The 22,220-nt window shown below is 41.1% G+C and overlaps 1 protein-coding gene across 1 annotated transcript; it reads left to right on the forward strand.

Annotated features, from left to right (window-relative positions):
• Positions 1-1,216: 1,216 nt before the first annotated feature.
• On the forward strand, positions 1,217-17,941 carry camk1a (calcium/calmodulin-dependent protein kinase Ia; the record flags this gene model as incomplete). Its single annotated transcript, XM_083971437.1, has 11 exons — positions 1,217-1,302; positions 11,711-11,842; positions 12,851-12,925; positions 14,080-14,218; positions 14,332-14,458; positions 14,755-14,830; positions 14,950-15,062; positions 15,168-15,246; positions 15,684-15,771; positions 15,888-16,062; positions 17,838-17,941. 11 exons carry the CDS (start codon positions 1,217-1,219, stop codon positions 17,939-17,941), a joined length of 1,194 nt encoding a protein of 397 aa, XP_083827563.1.
• Positions 17,942-22,220: the final 4,279 nt, after the last annotated feature.

The raw sequence follows: 22,220 nt of genomic DNA on the forward strand, positions 1-22,220 counted from the left end.
GCTGCAGTATAGGCGCACACCCACACCGCATTATCTTTACTGTAGCTTACATGCACGATCACTACGACTAAACATTTTTTTGAAAAAAAATCGGACTCATTTCAGCATTGCAGACACACTGCATCGACTGAACCTTTGGATTTCCATTTACCCTCCTGCATGTCATTCACGCCCTGCAGCCTCAGTGCAGAGCAGGTTGTCAAATGTTTCTCAGTGGAATACAGTTTCCATTTGATCAGAGCTCTTCTTCTGTTCGTGCATTTCAGCTTTTCTTCCATCAGAGCAAAAGAAAGCTATGGTTTACATCTTCGGATGTTAAATATAGCACACAGGTCTCCCAGCTGGTATCTGCCTCTACTGACCATGCGTTTGTTTTTTTTTATTGCGAAGGAAGCCTACATGGTCTCTTTCTTGTGCATGCCTATGTTGGACTGTTTACCCTACTTTCAAGCTTTTATTTTGTTGCTATTCATTTGCAGTTGTCTGCAAAGAAGAATGTGGTTGTCCTTCTCTCTCTCTCTCTGTTTTTTCTTTGAAAGGATGTGTGGGTACTGGTTGTATCTTTTTATCAGCATGCAAGTTTATTTTTATGTCTTGTTTCATATTAATCTTTCTGTTTTATGTGCCAGTCAGGGCTTCACATATTTCTATGCCTCATAAAAGCTATCTCTCCAATCTCTCCCACCTGATAAATCAAATGTCACAAGAGCAAATATTTAAGAAACATGAGACTGCAGCACGTTAAAAAAAAAAACTATGCTGAGATGCAGCTATCAAAGCTATTCATCAGGAAAATCAATGGTTTATTTAATGACTGCAGGTTTTAAGCAACAGTCACATCAGTCAGCCAAAGTGTAATGGATCGATTGGACGGATGCAGAGGCAGAATGTTTCTTGCACTGTAAATGCTCTTAATTAAGCAGGTTAAACAGTGCCAGAGTGAATTGTGGTGTAATGTTTCAAGTCAAGTTCCATCTGTTACCTTACCACTGCTGGAATGATGGCTGTAATAGAGACAAGACAGGAAAGTGGTTCAAACTCATATAGAATTCCTGCTGGGGAGAATTTTTGTCTTCCAGGAAAAGTCTGAGTGCACATGTGTGTGGTTCAAAGTAAACTGCATACTCTCAGTTTATTCAGAGTTTATTTTTATTTTTATTATTCTGTTCTTCTTGCCCCATAGCTGTAGTGTGGCGAATCCGATCAGCGTTGTAGGATGCCTCTTGGAGAGGATGGAAATGGATGGAAAAAGAAGACATCAGACATCAAAGAGCATTATGACTTCAAAGAAGTTCTGGGAACGTAAGTTCTACACTGTATATTTAGTGCTGTTATCGGGATGAGGCTGGGCAAAGTGTGGCACCATGTGGCCCTTATAGAGAGACCCATGATTTCTCCAGTTTCAATGTGGGTAAACATTGGTGCATTGAAAACTCAGGCAATCAGGCCGTTTCTAATCATTTGAATTTACCTTTGTTGGACTGGTTCCATCTTGCTCCATGAGTTGGTAGCTGCAGACGATTCAGCAGCAGACACCTCAAAGCCGTTGAATATGAATCCAGCACTAACAAACACAACATAATGTTTTTGTGTGGTTTAAACTGACCTCTAAATATGGGTTGGAAACCATTCAGGATGGCTTTAGTGAAATCAGTAAGATGTTGATGCTGGATTGTACAATGTTTAAATCAAACACCCAGGCAGCACATTAGCCCTGGTTGGTTTTTGGGGCTGTCAGTCTGTATGCACTGTAATGGACGGGTACGTGCCAGTACCCACAATACATGTTTTACATAGTGCTGAAGAAACCGAGGGGTCAAAAAGGGGCCCATCACTCGCTGCCAGCACTGCAGAATTTCAGTCTGGACTCTGAAGTCTCAAGAAACTTGATTGACACTTTGGATGTGCCCTTGGTTTATGTCTACTTTGACTCAGGCTTGTCTTGTTCTTGGCCACTGTTGGATGCTGACTCAACCATTTCCCACTGCATTTCTTATCCTCCCCTCTCTTGCCAATGTGACTCTGGATCGCAGATAAGTTTTATGGATTGACCGGTCAGAGAAAGAAAATATTATTTTACATAAAGGCAAAAGTGTTAAAAACATGAATACATTTTATTTTAGATGTGGCTTGGATTTGATTTTGCATGCAGGTTTTTGTCACTCACCAAACAACAATACTGTTTCGCTGTGGAAACACACATTAACCACTCGCTCCTGTAAGAGAGAGTAGATGGTGAGGAAACGTTGGACACAAGCTGATGACACAAACCTGCTTCTGCAACTTCTGGCAGCAATTTGCCTGAAAACCCCAGGTTCAATCCACCCACATGGAACCAGGTGGCAACTTATATCTCCTGCGGCTCTGATTGCATTTTATTATTGCCAGACAGTCCGGAGTCCAAAATAGATTATATTTACATTTACATTTTGATTTAATATGCCTCTTACAATAAATTGCAGAATTAATCTTCGGCTAGGGGAAGGCTGCCTGGCTGGCGGATAGTAATGTTTAGGGCTGGACTCACACAGACCTGTGACTGCAAGCTCCAGGGGAACAGGATTGAGCCCAGATGGCCGAGGGGCACGTCTCCACCCTCCCACCCCACCCCCCTAAAACCAAGTACAAGTGACCTAGCACATGTCCACCTGCGATGACACGAGCGTGCCATATGGAGTGTGGTTGTTTTCTTTCTTCTTGGAATCACACCTGCTTCCCCAGAGAGGCTGCACAGAATCAGATATTAATGACTGCACAACTCTGGTGCACAGCCAAAAAAAAAAGTGAACTATCAGTGGGTAGATGATGAGGCTGTCTGGGTATGTTGAGTCCTGCAGGAGGACGCCAAATAAGACTCCGTCAGTCTGTCTCAGAGCTATGCATGCTGTGTGTGCTTTGCACTCTGACTACCGGGCTGTGTATATATGAAGAATCATGACTGCTGCTGAACGCTGATAACTTCTGTTACGGTTCCACCAAGACTTCACAGCAACTTGAAACAGTGACTGTAATTTAGAGGGATGATGTTAAGTCTTATATAACAAGGATTGAAAGAGTCAATTGTCAGGATCATATGTTTTCATTTCAGAAGAAAGCCGTAGTAATATTCTCTCCCTCCTGTCACTATAGCTGGACCTGGCAGAGGGCAGAATTAATGTGTTGACGGAAAGCTCCTTATGCTCGGAGAGAAGATTACAGTGGAGCTTTATCCAGGAATTCAGTGCGTGAAGTTAATTGATTTATGTTGAAATATTATATTCAGATGTGGCTAATCCTCACAGCCCCACCTCTGTTTGGAGTCCACTTCAGGACAAGATGTCCCGAAGGTAGGGTTATAGCAGATAGAAAATAAAGAAACACTCCTCAGTTATCATAGCTGTCAGTCTTTGATCACACCTGTTTTGACTTTTTTTGTCATTCTCATTTACACTGTAAGGCTTGAATAATGTTACAAACTGAGAATGAAATGAAAAGGACAGGTAAACAGTACACTATCTCTGTTATAGATAAAGTTGTTGTTATGACGTTTTGTGTCTCAGTGCCATGGAAACTTTTAAAGGCAGAAGAATAAGAACCATATTTCTGTTAATATCAATTAATAATGTCAAATAGAACCATCATGGTTTGACATTTTGGGAAAGTAGCTGGCGCTTTTCTGTCAAAAGTTACCTGTAGTCAAAGGAAGCTGCCAGTTAGCTCAGCCTCTAGCAAATTGTAAAAATCAAACAGGTACTGTAGGCAAGAATGTCTGTGTCCTATTTCATGTGGAGCCGTTCCCCCAGCAGGTATTCCTGGTTAGAGTTGCTCATTCAAGAAGAATCTGCACAAACAGTTTCAATTACATCATCAAAGGTTTAAAAGCAATGTTACCTACTCATGGACTATTTAAGCTGTTTTCCAAAGGCAATAGTCATCAGTGATGCTCTGTGAGCACAAGGTCAAGCTTGCAGGTAAATACAGTACAGTCAATATAAAAGCACCACTAGTCTTTAAAGGGACAGTTCAACATTTTGGCAAATTTGCCCATTGCCATAATCCCTATAGTTTTAGGACTAAGTTCGTTACCTTTAATTAAGCTGTTTTAGATCGGCGGAGCAGAGCCACAAGCTGCCTAACAACTCCATCTCCGAATCCAACAACTTCAAAACGCTCTGCTGGACAAGTTGTGACCTGCACATTCACCACGCTATGAAATAATAATGTAATATTATGAGACAGAGTTGTTTTCAAGGCAAATGCGTAGCTGGAACTACATTCCAGACACGGCTGCTCAGCAGACTGACTTCAAAAGTGCAAGTAGTTTTGAGTATTTAATTTGTGTGTCGGAATGCTACATAGTTATACGTTATTAACTCATAGCATGGAGAATGTGCAGGTCACAACTTGTCCATGTGAGTGTTTTGGAGTTGTTGGATTGTGTATTTAATGAGTTTGATGAGGGAAACCAAAAAATTCCATTAGCCTCCGTAGCGTAGCTCTGAGCAGCTCGCGGCTCTGCCCCGCCAATCTAAAAACAGCTTGCACCGAAAATTAAAGGTAACAAACCTACTCCTAAAACTATAGGGATTATGGCAATGGGCCAATTTGCCAAAATGTTAAACTATCCCTTTCACTTGTTGGTGTAATGATTAAAAGTATTTCAAATGGCTGGTTAACATGTAGATCTTATGACTTGTGTCTCAGTCACTATTTCAAACATTTTCCATTGTACTTGTGTAGGTGAGAAGCAGAGAACAGAACTGAAACCAGATGACAATAGAGGAAAAGCAAATTTGGCCTCAATATCACACATTGTCCATATGGTCCAGAGTTATAGTTTTTGACATTTACATTTGTTGTTTTTTATAGGAGGAGAGAGTAAAGCAGTTACTCCTACTATCAATATGGTTCTGTGTCAACATTGTCTTTCTGTTGACATCTCATCATGCATAACTTCATTAAATACACCTTGAAGTTACTCTGCAGGGGTTGGTGTTTTCATGTACTTAGAGGGTTAGTTATATTAGGCGTAGTGAAGTTGATTTTATGAGTCCTGTGGACAGACACATCCTGGTGAGCTGGCAGCTTGTCTGACAGGAATGAAGAGCATGGGGCCAGTTAACAAAACAATTTCAGACCGCAACACGGTGGTAAATGTTTAAACCAACCACAGCAGAGCACTTGTTCTCAGGCGTGCTGCTGATGCTCGGCTCTCCTTTTGAATATCCCTATCACAAAACTACAACAGTTTTGTGATAGAACGAAAGTTACACGAACACGCAAAAATTGATGAGGCTAAACAACAAATCTGCAAAGAGCTGCAGAATCCGGTGTTGATTCTCAGCAGAAGCAGCAGCACGAGCAACACTTATGGTCCTGGTTCTATTTCATTCAATACTGAATTGCATTCTTTCTGTCTTTTAAATAGCTGGTATTGAAAGATAGAGTGGGTATTTGGCTCATGATAGGTTGTTGAATGTTGCACCTAGAAACAGAGGACAACTAAAAATGAACATGAGTGGTGTAGGGCAGCTTCAAGAGCCACTTGGGTCCAGGTGGGTCACGTGTAGGAGAATAAACATTGTGACTGTGTAGGACTAAACACTGTTGGAAAGCACTTGTGCTTGTTGGATTGTTTATAGAATAAGTAAAGCAGCTGAGTTGAGAGGAGAGGATTGACCTACACATGACTTTAGCAGAATAGATGGAGATCCTTGCACAATTGTTAGTGAATAGACCCAAGCTATTTTTTTATGAATCAAATCTACAAGATGTTGATTTTCATAATAAAAGAGTGGATGTGAAGATTGATTGGAAAGAAATTATACTGTATGTCTGCACATGTACCACTCAAACACACACATGCACTGACCGGCAAACACACACACACACACACACACAAAATGGATTAGGCTAAAAAGAGAAAGCTTTTTTTGGGACTTCGGGAGGCATGTTGGGCTTGAAGGGAGCACTTGCACTAGGTAAGATCAATACACTGATGGATGGCACTAGCTACCTGCAACAGGTCCAAAGGATCCGACTGTCTGATTGATAGTGCATCTCTCTAATGCAAAAAACAAAAACAAAACAACAAAAAACCCATCATGAATCCCAGTGAACATCCATCATTGTGAGGGAGATGCACTGGGCTTTAATTACATCACACTCCTAATCATGTGTCGAGCCTTTTGCTTTTAGCTGCCGTCCATTAGTTCAGAATAGCCCAGTTATAATGTGGTCTAATACAGAGTGACGTGACTTCAGACACAATATAATTCACATTCTATGTCACATGCTATGTCTTTCTCAGTCCTGGGAGGGCAGGACATAGTCTCTCAACCTATCAGAGTACACCTGAACTGAGAAGAGGCCTGGATCAGACACTGCTCCGTCTCCTCCTTTGTTTGCTGTAGCATGTTGATGCATGTGATGTTACCTGGAGTTACAGTACATTTCCATGTTTGCCTGTGCACTGATTGCACTGAGCATCCAAACTCACTGACATTCATAATAGTTATTGAATGCGTCTTCATTTAATAATACAATATTAGCTTTATTAAAGAACCCCTGTTTACTGAGTGTTACTTTCATTAGCCCTTAAGCCAATAAATCATCTGTAACAGTTAAGTGCATACATGGAAATCCTCTGGAAAAGAGAATCAAGTGGTGAAAGTCTCTGCTCTGGTCCCCAGGCTTTAACCAGTGTGCCATGAAGAGGCTCTTTAGACAACACAGCTACCACAAAGTCATATTTCTACAACATGGCTTCAAGTTAGCTGACACAGTCTCACTCAGCACCTAAAATCCAAAATAATAATGTCAATTCAAAATGACATGTCTAAATTTGTTTTATTTGTTTTATTTGTTAGGATCCCCATTAGCTGTAAATGCCTGTAATAATGTTCTCCCTAAACGCTGTCCTAGGTAATAACATATTATAGAATTAAGTCATACCCACATTTCCAATAATTAGCAGTTGAGTTTCATGTTTACCATCTTTTTTGACAGTACTTCAAGGGGAATTTAGTTGATGGCTTTTGATTGGACGCTGCTAACAGATTTGCGCATTGAAACAGTTGACTAATTGAGACATTTCTTCCATTTTCAAGCTGCAACTCAATAGATTACAGATTTGAATTTAGCGATTAAAGGTAGGGGAGGAAATCTTATAGACCCCTTCACAGATTGTAAACATCCGGGTGGGCAGGGCTTAGCTGGAGGCAAAATGTCTCAAACGCGGTAGCTTGTAAATGCTGGTTAGCATGATTTAAAGGACAGTTTTTTCAAGAATGGACGAGGAAAAGGCATATTTTAGTGAATACGTTAGTACACCGCACCCTCTGAGACTGTGAGTGTTATTTTAAAAAGTTGACTCCAGACCGTCGGCTACCGCAAATTCTTAAATAAAAGCTGAGTCTCAAACAGACACCGGCCGGGTCTATTTCTATTTTCTGCTATAGTTCTTGTAAATGTACCAAATCTCTGAAAGCCCACAATCACCCGTTTGAACAGTTTCTAAGCTGCTTCAGTCCTGCTACCGTTCTCACCTGGTCAGCTCCGCAAGCAGGTGTTGAAGCCTGGACCCGATGCAGCCCCGGACTCACGTCAGGAGCATTAACTCTCGACCGGACCGCGGCAAAAAAAAGGAAAAAGAAGCCACCGCGACCCAAGCTATTAAATGTTTTCAATCAGAACCCATGAAGTACGTTCAGTCGTGCTGTTCGGCTGGCCCGTTGAAAACTCGGACTGACACAAGGAGAGAGCCGGGGGCTATATACAGTCTGTGGGCAGAGTACACGTTTATTTACAAGAAGTTTAATCGGTGCTTGTAAATGAATGCTGCTCTGGATCCGTCTCTTTCCTTCTATTCTTACACTTTTAAACAGAACATATTATATGTTTTCCATCTTTGCTGAGCATAACATATGTTCAAAATTAATAAACCTGTCCCATACACAGTAGACACCTGTCTAAACAGATGCTGGGCCAGTTGTTTTGCCTCCAGCGGACGTCGTAACGTCACAGTGACGTAGGCCGCGAAGGGGTCTATTCTGGAGCATTATTTTACTGTATTGCTTGAAATCCTCTTCACACCCCGATTGCAACCAATTAATTCAATGCTCTTTCACAATAAATGAAAAATGATTTCAAAGATTTACGATACGAAAAAGACGAGGCCAGAGCCAGAGCTTATGCTAGCTTTCTAAATTCAACGAGAGTTGCAGCAACGTTATGGCAGAAAAGAACATGCATGTTCCTGCGCTCTGGAGGTTCAGAGATAAGTCTGAAGAAAGGGGCTTGGACTTTTGAATTGTGTATTTTCAAAATGTGGCCTGCTCAAACCATTTTCCAGGATCTCCTACTCTACCTTTAAGCACTAATGAATGCTTTTATGCCTAAATCTATCTCTCCATCCTTCCATCCATCCATCTATTACTATCTGTGTAATGCAGTTTAAGTTTATCTGTTACAATCTCCGAAGATGTGCTGTAATCTTGTTCATGTGCACACAAACAGCCGAGCTGACAGACGCGTCATATATGAGTCTGGAGACCAGTGACTCATGTGAAACTTATTTATTTAGATTTGTGTTCCAGGATTGCATTCTGGCGTAAAATAGATTTGAAAAAATGATGTGTCAGAAAGTTTCAGCTTGTTGCAGATTGCTTATGGAGTAAATGAGACTATATGTTTCAATCGGACATGGAATAAACTGCAGTCTATTTAAGGATTTCCCAGTTTGGGATCAATAAAGTAAATCTATCTATCCATCTATATACAGTAACATAAACCAATTTGACTCCTGTCTAATGCAGAGATGTCGCCATTAGTGCTTCACAAAATCTCATTAAGAGTAACAGCTACAGTCGCTTCCTCTCCTCCTCCATCCTGTGTTCCTCTCCCAAACCCGCTGAGAGCCCACCCCTACTATGTCTCCAAGGAGAAATGAGCAACTGGATGGTTAATTACAACGTGTCTCACGGCAACAGTAGAAAACTGTGCATGCGTGTGTGTTTATGTGTACATCCTCCTCTGGCTCTTTCATTTGTTCTTAGTCATTCTGTCTCTCAGAACTGTGGAGTGAAATGATGCAGACGGATAGTTCTAAATATCTTTTCAACCGACTGCCCAGCTCACATGCAGTCACGCAGTCATAGGAAACTACCCTCTATTAATCGTAGTAATAAGAAAGGTCTGAATAATCGGATCTATGCAAGAGACTAGGTCACAGTATAAATTGTTAATAGTGTTTGCTGGAATACTATTGCTCTAAATGGCATGTAGCAATTTTGTAATAGGTAATGTAATCACAAGCTTCCATCCAATAGTTGTAATGATATTTAAATGTGGAACAAGACGATGGGCTGGACCGATGTTGCCTTTTCTGGAGGCTATGCTGCATGCATGGCTTGAAAATGACTAATTTTGAGGATCTCACCGCTCTCATGCACTCATTCAGAGACAGTTTGGGCTCAGTTTGGGCTCAGTTGAACTTAAAGGAGAATTCATAGTCCATATAAAAATCAGAGAAAAATATGTGCAGACCGGCCGTAGCTCTCCTCCTGCTAGCTGCGCTACACTGCAGTTAAACAGTGAAGTAATGGGGGCAATTCTTCTAACCCCGACTTTGGCCTCTATATAATGCTCAAAATATCACTACAAATGCTTTGCAACATCCACCAGTCAAACAGTCCCGAGCTCGACAGTCGACTAGTAAGGTCTACCCTGGAAGCTAGAGTAAACAGAACTACGTGATAAAAACACACATGTAGCACTGCTCTCTCACATTAACAGAGTCATTCACACTCAGGGTTGTGTGGTAAGGAACTAGTGGATGTTGCAAAGCATGTGTAGTGATATTTTGAGCATTATATAGAGGCCAAAGTCGGGGTTAGAAGAACTGCCCCCATTACTTTGCTGTTTAACTGCAGTGTAGCGCAGCTAGCAGGAGGAGAGCTAGGTCCAGCCTGCACATATTTTTCTCAGATTTTTTTTCTATGGTCTCACTTGGGGACCTAGAGCTGTAGAGCGTTACTTAGAAAATGACCGGTATTCTCCTTTAATGCAATTTTTTTTACGCCAGTTTGAAAGCTCATAAGCAAAATTTCCTCTCCATCCAAGACATATCTGATCTTGAAACAAGAGAAATGCTGTTTTCATCGAGGAAGTATGTCCCACGTTTTTTAATGATCTATGGACACAGCTGTTCTCACCTTCAGCTGCCTCGGCCCCGTAGCCACAGCCATCTGACTCCCCCATTTCAAACCAGCCAATACGCCTAAATAGATTGTTACTGAACCATAATAGAAGTTCAGCGCTCCTAAACCCCTCTGATGAATCCCTGGATGCAGAAGCTGCCGACTTAAACACATTAAGATGCTTTTATGGGTTGAAGGGAATTGGAGCTTTATGTGATTTTGCTTTGAGATTATTTTAAGGACTCTAAAAAAAAAAAAAAAATGAAACCAGAGATGTGTGTGAGAATTGGCTCCAGCTCCTTGTGCATCAGCTTCACTATGCAAACATTTCTGCTGCGCTGGTTCGTTGAGCACAAGATGGCCACGGTGCAAACTGCAAAGCCATCTCCACGATTTAGCACTGAGCGCTTGTTATGACATGATGATGGGTGGGGGTGGGGGGATCACATGGAGAGCAAGGTCGCACAATAACTATTTGCCTTTTTGCTTAAGTGTTAATAAGCATCAAAAGCAGAACTGAACATAAAGCCAGAGATGTTTGCCTCCTTGTCGCAGGGTTGCCACTGGCAACAGCAACAGTGAGGTCTGCATCCTTGTATTTAAGGTCGCAGTCAGACTTTCGGGAGGGGAGGGGGGGTTGAAGTTGCAGATGGACCACGGTGCGATGAACGGGGGAAGAAGACGAAGAGATATTTGCTCCTTTGAGCGCGTTGCATGACGGTGCTGTTTCACACACACATGTGAAGGATCCCTTGCGGTCGCTGACAATGTGTGTGTGTGTGTGTGTGTGTGTGTGTGTGTGTGTGTGTGTGTGTGTGTGTGTGTGTGTGTGTGTGTGTGTGTGTGTGTGTGTGTGTGTGTGTGTGTGTGTGTGTGTGTGTGTGTGTGTGTGTGTTCAGGCCTCCTCCTGAGCTCCCTCCCACGCTCCTGTGGGGAGACTGTGTAAATACACACTATTCTCCCTCTCATCATCACCAGACCATAATCCATAATGCAGTCTAGTCTCCCTCAGAAACAGCCACACTACATTTACTGCATCCATTATTGAATGGATTAAAAATAGTTTTTTTTTTCAAAGCAACTGCTGTTCCTATAAATGTCTCCATGTGACTGTTGCTTCACCTCGCGAGCCTTTCTCCGTTCCCTAAACCTCTCAGTAATGTCACCATTTTGAATTATTCATCTAAACACCACACGCATGCCCTGCAAACACACACACAGATGGTTGATTGCAGTGTATTAGGAGATCTTTTATTCAAAAGTACCAGTGTCAGGGTTTGGGTCAGTTGGGAATCAATTCAATGAGGCGGGAAAAAAAAGAAAAAAATCAACCGCACTGAAAAGATGTCAAGAAGGATTTCACATTATTACCTTCTATTGTGTAACACACTCAAGCCTCCACGGCCTGCAGCCCAAGAAGAGGGAGTCCTACTTTCCTTTAGCTTTCTGATCCTTGTCCATTTCACCCCACACTCCCACACACTTCTCATTCCTTCTCTAATGTGTGTGTGTTTCCACTGCCTCTCTGACAGGGGAGCTTTCTCCGAGGTGGTTTTAGCCGAGGAGAAGAGGACCCAGAGGCTGGTGGCCATCAAGTGCATCCCCAAGAAAGCCTTGGAAGGCAAAGAGAACAACATTGAGAATGAGATCGCGGTACTACACAGGTGATGCCATCCAACTTCAGCTGTCACTTCACGATTAGTCAGCGCACGCACACCCACACACACACACATCTTCCAACAATGCATGCACAAGTTGCAGAATATACATGCAAGGGGTCAATTGTATGGGTGACTAAATACATGGTGTCAGTAGAAACAGTAGGATTGTGCACCGGAAATGTCAGGAGTAAAGAAGATAGACCTATTTTTAGTGTCCCTGTTGCCAGGGCAACAGCACACAGAGGCGGAGATGGTGTGGAGTTCCCCGCAGCAGTGTATTGAAGAAAGAGAAAGAGACATGGAGGGTGGAGAAGTGGTGAGAGGGGGGTTGTGGGGGTATGATAGACAGAGAGGGACGAGGAAGAACAAGGAAGAATGGAGTTTGGCCAAAAAAACTCAAAGTGGTCAGAAAACAAAGGAGAGCAAGAGACATGAAGAAAGTTAAAATTAAAAAGAACAGAGAGAAATAAAAAAGGGATTCTCTCGTTCTCCTAGGTCACATTAGTCCCTCTCAGCTGCTGCTGCTGCTGCTGCTGTGTTAGAGCGATGCCCAGTTCATGTGCTCTAGAGATGCTCGCCTGTCTTTCGGCTGCTTCATCACAATAAATGATCCAAATCTAGTTTTTGTGTGCAAGAATAGCATTTTTTTTCTACTTTCTTTTCTTCTCACAGTCACTCCGTCGTGCCGTCGCCATAAAATCCAAAGCCGTTCTTTGTCAGAGCTTCCAGCTGCAGACGGCCGTCACTCTCATTATCACACGAGCTAGCAGTCCATCTAAGCTTTGCTGTGTTTGTTCTTGCTAAAACATTTTTTTTTGTCATTTTGTATATTTCTGCTAAGAGGGTGAACTGAAGGGCTGTCCAAAAATTAATAAATAAAAGACTCTCTAAATCTGACTTATGCAGCAAGAATGCCATCTGGTGACCGTTTGACAGTAAGCATAAGAAGAATGTGGCACATTCTCATTGGTTTTGACTGTCAGTGTGTCGGTGTCCGCTTGTTTTCCTCAGAATCAAACATCCCAACATCGTTACACTGGAGGACATCTTTGAAAGTACATCTCACCTGTACCTGGTCATGCAGCTGTAAGTTCTCCTCCTTATCTGTCTTACACAAGAACCAATCTGTGAGTTTAATAAGTGCTTGGTTGAAAACTATTGATAATAATTATTATTAATAATAATAATAATGAAAATATTGATTTAAACCAGGGTTCAAACTTTAATTGTTTGGCTCACAAGCCACTTTAAAAATCTACTGGCCAGAATGACTTTTTATGGCCAAAAATTATAAATAGCCTTTTGGTATATGTTTTAATATCAATACTTTAATATACTCATGAGATTTTTTTAACAAATATCATAACAATATTAGCATAATTTTGTGTGGAATTAATCAAATGTGATTGTTTAAAATGAAATGATCAATATGCTTAATAATCTTTACATTCAATATATTCAGTGTATCAATTCGTATTATTGCAGAACATGTAAGACATCCCTAGTCTCTAATGCAGTGGTTACCAACCTTTTTTGGCTTGTGACCCCATTTTGACATCACAAATGTCTGGCGACCCAGCTCAGACATTTTTATATGCTGCATTTTATTTGAACTTGATTTATATTCGAGAAAGTGAACGTATAAAATACAGTTGTTTAAGATGTTTAAGATTGTGTGTGGTGTTTTTAACCATAATTTTAAAAAGAATGATAATTAGTTAAAAATATATTTTTATCAGTAATTTTTTTCAATTACTAGACATTTCAGGCGACCCCATTTAAATTCCAAGAGACCCCAACCCCGACCCCAAGGTTGAAAAACACTGCTCTAATGTCTTAGAAAACTCCATGGAACAGGAGAACAACAGGGTTTTTCCTGGTTAAAATCAGGTGGTGTTACCTGATTGTGGGCTCACACATACCTTGTTTCAACTGGGTCAAGCAAATGTTTACAAGCAGTCTATTTTATGAGTTAGAATTACATGATTAAAACATGACAAGTATTATTTTAAAATATATTTATATTATGTGCTCTATTCAGCATTTTAGAACAATAACACTACATTTTCCTGGAGACCTGAGGAAAACCAGAAACCCTTAATGGCCAGCAGAGAAGAGAGTAGAAAACTTGCCAAAGTGGCTGGTTAATCCTCTTCATTTACAGGCCAGAGGGTCCAAATGTCTACAACCTATACTCATACATGGGTGTGGGACCTTGTTCCCATGACTTTCACTGCCAGGGTGTCTGGAGGTGAGCTGTTCGACAGGATCGTGGAGAAAGGTTTCTACACAGAGAGAGATGCCAGCCAGCTCATCCACCAGATCTTAGACGCAGTCAAATATCTCCACGACATGGGGATCGTCCACAGAGACTTGAAGGTATTTCAGCAGACGACAGAGATGTAAAGGCTCAGTCTAACCCCTTTCCCGCACCCAACCCTTTTTTTTTTTTTTTTTGGATCCCCTTTGATCATGTCTTCTTGTTCCCGCAGCCTGAGAACCTGCTGTATTACAGCATGGACGAAGACTCCAAGATCATGATAAGTGACTTTGGGCTGTCGAAGATCGAGGGAGCAGGCAGCGTCATGTCCACAGCCTGCGGTACTCCTGGATACGTGGGTAAGGCAGTTCATGTCCTCCACTCTGTCAGGCTCTCCTCACCTCCCCCCTTCTCTTTCATGTGAGCGTGGCACTTGTGCTTTCAGCTGATATCCCCTCTTTATTCAGTGCGTTGTGAGAGGCTCTTTCATCTACGACTGAGTCAATTGCAAGTGTTTCAGAAGTGCTCTCTACCTGTTTAACTTGACTTACCAGATCACATGGTATTACTAGGAGGTCAAGATTACTTGAATTTACCCTCACTGCTGCTCATATATTTCCAATATGTGCCGTGTGTGTCTGTGTGTGTGTTGCAGCTCCTGAGGTGCTTGCTCAGAAGCCGTACAGCAAAGCAGTAGACTGCTGGTCCATAGGAGTAATTTCTTACATTCTGTAAGTCTGAACATGTTCATTCCTGAGAAGTAAAAGTAATATTTTTATTCTTATATTCATATATGTATTCATATTTATATGTTTTAGTTTTAATGTGCTCCAATACCTCTACCTCCCAGGTTGTGTGGATATCCTCCGTTCTATGATGAAAATGATGCCAAGTTATTTGAGCAGATTCTGAAAGCAGAGTATGAATTTGACTCCCCGTACTGGGATGACATCTCAGATTCAGGTACCATCATTTATGCAGCTATAAATATCTCCAGAGGATCTAAAGTAAGAGGTCCGATTCTATTAATATGTTTTTTTTTGTTTGTTTGTTTTTTTTTGTTCACAGCCAAAGACTTCATCTGTCACCTGATGGAGAAAGATCCTTTGAAGAGATATACGTGTGAGCAGGCCCTCCAGCATCCATGGTAGGAAAGAGTTAATGATCACAAGAACTGACACACAGTTTCACTTTTTCAATGTTTCAATGTTGGTAAGAGATGTATCTATCAGATACTTATTTGGCTTATTATGAGGCTTACTTATTATAAGTTTGCAAGGCTTTCTAGAGTTATGTGTGAGAATGTTGCTGCCTTTACATGCCTTATGTTATTCGTTTTCTGCATGCTTCTATATGGAAACCAAAAAAATAATACAATAAAAACATAATTTTTAAAGAATTATTTAATAGTAGAGCTGTAGCTAAAATGTTTTCAATCTGTTCATAATTTCCTCATCTGAATTATTATGAAATCTGATATCATCTGATATTAAGTTTGAAATCATGCATATAAAAAAGGAAACAATCAAATCATATTTGAAAGTTTTTTAGTGTTTCTGTTTGACAAATTATCTGACTTTGCAGGATCTGTGGAGACACAGCTCTGGACAAGAACATCCACGAATCAGTCAGCGCTCAGATCAAGAAGAACTTTGCCAAAAGTAAATGGAAGGTGAGTGCACAACCTTCAGAAAGAGCAGTATTAAGACCGGCAGCAGTTAGAGCACAGTCTCTTTCCCTTCGCTGCTCCCCTCTCTCAGTGGCTCTTCTTCTTCTTTGTCTGTGTAGCAAGCGTTTAATGCCACAGCGGTGGTGCGTCACATGAGGAAGCTGCAGCTGGGCACCAGCCTCGAGGGACCCAGTCAGATAACTCCCACCAGTCCCTGCCATGGACATCTGCTGCCAGAGGAGGAGGAGGAGGAAGAGGAGGAGGATGATCTGGGGAACGGGGAGGAGGAGAGCCGTAAGTTAGCAGTTGACAGCGAATGAAAACTCACTTTGAGTCAGTTTCAGACGTATGACTCAACTCAGTAACGGAACATCCCACTATAGCATTAAAGACTGAGTGAGTTAATGAAAGCAGCGCTGAAAAATAAGCAAAAAAAATCTGATAGTGATTCTTTTTGGCAGATACATACAGGTCATATCTCAATAAAGTAGAATATGATGGACTACTGCACCATTGCACATTTTGCACTATGCACTTTTCACTATGTAAGGTTGTATGCTCCAACGGAATTTCGTTGTTATTTATGGCAATGACAAATAAATGATTGATTGATTGATACTGAACCAGGTTTAGGAAACCTCTGAAGGTGTTTGGAGTTCAATAGCTTTTTAGAGTGTGACATCATTAGGTTACAATAGTGAACTTTATACACACATTAAGTGAAATATCAAAATTATATATATATACTGTATATATCATTTTGATATTTCACTTATTGTGATTTCAGTTAAACCTGATTTAATTGCTCAGTCCTAAATGAAAGCAATGAACACTGGGTGGATGGATGGATCCTCAAGGCCTCCACACATATCTTTGAGTCCGACAATGATTTTTCAAATTTCTTAAACATTTATTAATTATTATAACATGTATAGTTTTATATTTGAACATGAGTAAATTGACATTTCATAAATGTCCTGAATGTCTTTGTGCGATTTGTATTTGCAATCACTTTTCTTTCTAATGGAGACCATCTGGTCCACACAGCTTACTTTGGGGGCGTGAAGCAAAATCATCAGTGTGGCAAGGTTTATTGAAGCTGATGGTGACTGGTTTTCCCAGCAGCAGATCCACATGCAGTTTGAAAGATTATCTAAAGCATGGAACTGTTTACTTAGATGAACACTTGAGATGACTTAGGAAAAATGGACATTTACTTGGCGTGCTGTAGGAAGCTCCCCTGTATGTTCCATGTGGAATTTCCGCTGGCACAAAGGCGTGATTGCAGAGCTATTAAAGGGATGGTTCAACATTTTGGCAAATTGGCCCATTGCCATAATGCCTATGCATGATCTGATATCACCAAGTAATTAACAGCCAGGGGTGAAAACAAGTTTCCTTGCAAAGGACAAATAAAGCTGAATCTGAATCTGAATCTGAGCCCAGGAGCGCTGTTATAACCAACCGGTTAGGTTTAGGTTTAGGGTTAGTCCTGGGCTGTTGTTTACTTGGTGATATCAGATCGTGCTAATCCCTATAGTCAAAGCAGTATAGGTTTGTTACCTTTATTTGTCAGTGCAAGCTGTTTTTAGAACAGCGGAGCAGAGCCACAAGCTGCTCAGAGCTACACTACGGAGGCTAATGGGATTTCTTGGTTTCCCTCATCAAACTCATCAAATACACAATCCAACAACTCCAAAACACTCTCATGGACAAGTTGTGACCTGCACATTCACCACGCTATGAGATAATAATGAAACGTTACGAGACGGAGTTGTCGAGGCAACGCGCATCAGTGGTTTGCATGAATTTGCCAACTCTGTCTCGTAACGTTCTGTTATTATCTCATAGTGTGGTGAATGTGCAGGTCACAACTTGTGCACCAGAGCATTTTGGAGTTGTTGGATTGTGTATTTGATGAGGTAACGGACCTACTCCTACGCAATGGGCCAATTTGCCAAAATGTTGAACTATCCCTTTAAGACACATAAGTGGAAAAAATCCTCAGTTTTGAAATGACAGATTTTCCCTCTAAATTAATTTGCTGCTGGTTCTACTCCACCACCCAGTGTCACACTATGAGGACGGCCGCCGTGGGAGCAATGAGGGCAGCACGGACCGGGACAGCCTGAGGAGCTGCACCTACTGCTGCAGGCCGGCCAGTCGCGTCTGAGCACAACCTCCCGTTGTCATGGTGACATCGTGCCCCACCCCCCCACCCTCCCCTCAGCACACCCCCGGAGCACCCAGAGCCCGCCCGCCCGCCCGCCCAGTCTGGCCAGGAATGCAGAGTAGTTATCAGTCAGTGTCCACCAGAGTACATCCACAGGGGGGGGAGCAGGTCACGGTTATGTGGAGAAACATCCCGACTCAAACACACACAAGTTTTAGCATTGTCGCCGAACGATATGCAAAACAACGCAGGAAGAGTTTACATTTCTTTTTTTTCTTTTTCTTTAAGGGCCTATCTGCATGATTCTCCTGAAATACCCCCCCCACCCCCCCTCTAGAAGCCCTGACATGTAGTTCCTCCTCTGTGCAGCTGTAGCAGACGCTGGTCACTGGGCACCACGGTGTCTCCTGGCTGTTCCCTTCAGGACGGATCAGAGTCATAATCAGAGAGCAGACAGTGGCACCAAGGCCGTCTCCTCCATTAGTAGAATTATTATTTGTGTTTACCACATTAAATGTCACATCTACCTCTGATCACAGGTACTCGTGTGTCCAGATCCATCTGACCCGCACGCTCCTAATCTCACTGGCAGCTTTCTCCAAAAAATCTGGCCAGACAGGGCACAAAAAGAGAGGGGGGCGTGGGAGTGCGGGGGGGCATAAAAAAAAGGCAAAAACAACCAATGCTGAAAGCTCCTCCTGCATGTCTTTATACTCTCTACACGCCAATGTGACTCATCCGCTCAGTCACACACCAAGAAGCTGTTTAGTTGAATAGAGTTGCATCTACCGGACACCCCCCCCCCCTTCCCCCTCCCCCACCGCCTCACCCATTTGTTCCGTTTGATCACTCCTGTCTTTTTTCTCATCAAGTGTCATTCTGAAGTGTTTCTGTATCTGCTCCTTTTGTTTTAAGCCGTTTTGGAAAGGAGATACTTGAAAGTGGAGGGTACTTCTGGGAGGGGGGGCGGGGGTTATGGACTCTATATTCTGGCTCAGACTGGGTTTGTAAAGAGTGGTTCTGACCTGCAGTGTCTGCATGCATCTGCCGGGGGGAAAACATAGAAATTGTATGAATATGAAAAGGAGACTTTTAGAAAAAAAAAAAATTATTATTTGTTTTGTTTTATGGCTGTTCTGTTACCAGAGGCTCAAACTGAGATCCCTTTGTAAGTTTGTCAAACACAAGAAACTGACCCCCTTTTCAAAGATGCGATTCCACGGAGAACCCACGATGCATGGGAGGAGAAGCATCACATTTCTGTCCCGCTCATCCTCCCCCGTCCTGTTTGTGACAATCCGCCGGCTGTCAGTCTCTCAGTCTGGCTCAGGCCCGTCTCTCGCTGAGTCAGGGGGATCTCAGTCTGGGCGCTCCACCCGCTCTGTGCTGTGCACCTCTAGTGGAAGAAGTTTTGGTCTACTGTTTGCATGACCTGGTTAAATATGTTTACATGAATGATGATCAATTAGTATAAACACACATGATTATTATTACTCTGTTGTATTGAAAAATGATGTAATACTGTAATTTTGAAGCTATATAATGTGAAGTGAGTAACACCAGAAGTAATGTTGTTGACAAAGTACAACACAGCACAGTGGACTTATCATTTGCAGTGACTCTGATGGTCAAGCCTCTACCTGTGACATTTCTCCTGTACTATGTTTATTTACTACGATAATTATCTCTGTCTTTTTTTCTTATTTTCATTTCTGTTGCTCATGTAGATTCTCTCAAACTGATACCAGGACACAAGTAGAGAAGATAAACACATATCCCACTTTTAAACAGGTGCCAGGCACAGTACAAAACATGAGAATAAGAAAAAAAAAAATCATTGTTGGAAACATCACCTGTCTGACAGTGTGCACGCTCTACATCCGTCCTCCTGAGTAAAAGGACTACAGTACTAAAGCCATACAGTGGGAATGTTTTACTGTAGACTCAGATATGTCATCTTCTTTTACATATATGACTCAGATGAAGGATCCTGCAAGAGATTCAACACAGGAATGAGACGACCAGTAGCTAAAGGTACTTTAATCCTGATATTAATCAAACAGTAACATTATTCATGTAGGATATGTCATGACATAATGCTGTATTATTAGTTAGCAACATTTTTGTTGAATTTGAGTGAATTTTGTTGCCCACGTTAAACCAATTCCCTCATCTGTCATTGATACATACAGGTCCATAGTACAGTAACAGGGCAATCACTCTGGATTTACATGACTGTAATTGTGGAAAATATGCAAACTGTGTGTGAAGGGCTTCATGTTAACTGTTAGCTAGCCAATGTTGATGACTTTGATAACCTGGTTATTGTTTGGTAATGACCTTCTGTTGAACCTTACCTGGGATTTGTTTCCACTTGACTGTGTTTCCTTCTTTTCTTTTTTTAAAATTGGTTTTTGATTAGTTTTGTTTTTTAAAAGAAAAAAAAGAAGCTTATTTTACCCATTACAAACACATCTAAATGCATAAAGAAACACATGTATATTATATATATAAATATAAGTATATATTGTATATCCTTTTTTGTAAAAGCTGTTTTGAGCTACAAATGTATGGATGCAATGCATCATGGGTTATTGAACAAGATGTAAGAAAATACAATGATTTGTACCCACAGAGATATGATTGCAGGAAATGAAATAAAACTTCCTTGTCTATGCATTGTGTGTCTGTCATTACACACTATCTGAACTGTGAGATGTCATTTACACAGACAACAGTGTTCAACAGTATTTTTGACCTGAAAAATACATAAAGTATAGTTTATTTTACATGTTTACTACTTCAGTTCTGTCACTGTTTCTTCTGTTTTCATGCTGAGTGACCAATGTGCAAAACCTATGAATCTATAGATATGATGGACACAATGAAGACATGATGTAATGCACCCTGAACAGTGCTACTGTAAATTAGTGTTAGAATCAGTGAATCAGTTGTATGCAGATTATTCTGTGTTTAGACTTGCTAAAGATAAGAATCAGCTCATCTTTTCTGATTCTAACATGTTCTCAAATGACATCCTCATGTCATGTCTTTTCCTCATTTAAAAACATTTTTAAAAGTTTGCAAAAACTTCTATTAAGTGTTTACTCAGTTTAGAGTTATACTGTATGTGGGGGAGACCAGGGATGGTTGTAACATGAGTCAGTTGGAACACTTCCAATTCCTCCAATCAGGAACAAATTAAGAATCACCTGATTCACTCTGTATATCAATTCAATTCAATTCAATTCAAAGAACTTTATTTTTCCGTTAGGAACTTCATTTGTGTAAAAGCGTCAGTGCAGGTTTAAAACAAGATAAATAAACAGATAAGTACATACATGTTAAGAAAATATGCTCAGTTTAGTCCTGTTTCCAGATGTGAAGACGTCAGACAAACAGTTTTAGAAGGAAAAATCTAATTTTGAGGCATGAACATATTTTTTTCTTTTTTAATTTTTAATTTATATTGCCTGCTTTGTAGTTGTATTCATCAAACTTAAATCACGGTTATTGTTGTCTATGTAGATATCTTTCATGCAGGTTGTCAGTGCTAATGTTTAGTTGTTAAATGTAAGGTAAGAGTTCATGGAGGTTAGTTGGAACAACAATGAAGAATGTTAAAACTTACAACAACCCAGATGTTAATTGCATTTATGTTTTCTTTGAATTGCAGTAGCCTAGTAGGTCTTGAAAGACAAAGACAAAAGGGTTAGGGTTCAGGTTAGGATCAGACTATGGTTCTTTGAGACACACACACCAGTTATGTTAAAGAGTAATTTAAGTGTGGAATAAAAAGCTTTCAATATCAAGGTTTTTATCATAATACTTATTATTACTTATTAATGTTACATCTCACCCCAGGGTGTGTTACAACTAACCCAGACTATGGGGTGAATTGTAACATTTCGTGTTTAAGACTAAACCATGCATCTGTTTGTGTTGCAGGGATAACAGCTAGGCCATTTAATAGCAGACACATGTAACTAGTTTGTATCACATTTTGAACGCAAGATACAGACAAAAGTGTCAAAAACCATCCCTGGTCTCCCCTATACCATGCTGTAATACAATACTGTAAGAGAAATCATATGACAGTAGTATATGACAAATCTAAGCGTACTGATGGATCTACCTCAGCAGTGACAGTGAGGTGTAAACTGAACGCCCTCTACAGGTTTTAACGATGAACACTCGAGCTCCAACACTGATGCTTCTCTCCACACCGTCACTTACTCCCACTGGTCTATTGTGCTGATACAACAGAAGATGTGACGTC

Source organism: Trachurus trachurus (assembly GCF_905171665.1).
Source record: "Trachurus trachurus genome assembly, chromosome: 5".
In the NCBI taxonomy this organism is placed as follows: Eukaryota; Metazoa; Chordata; class Actinopteri; order Carangiformes; family Carangidae; genus Trachurus; species Trachurus trachurus.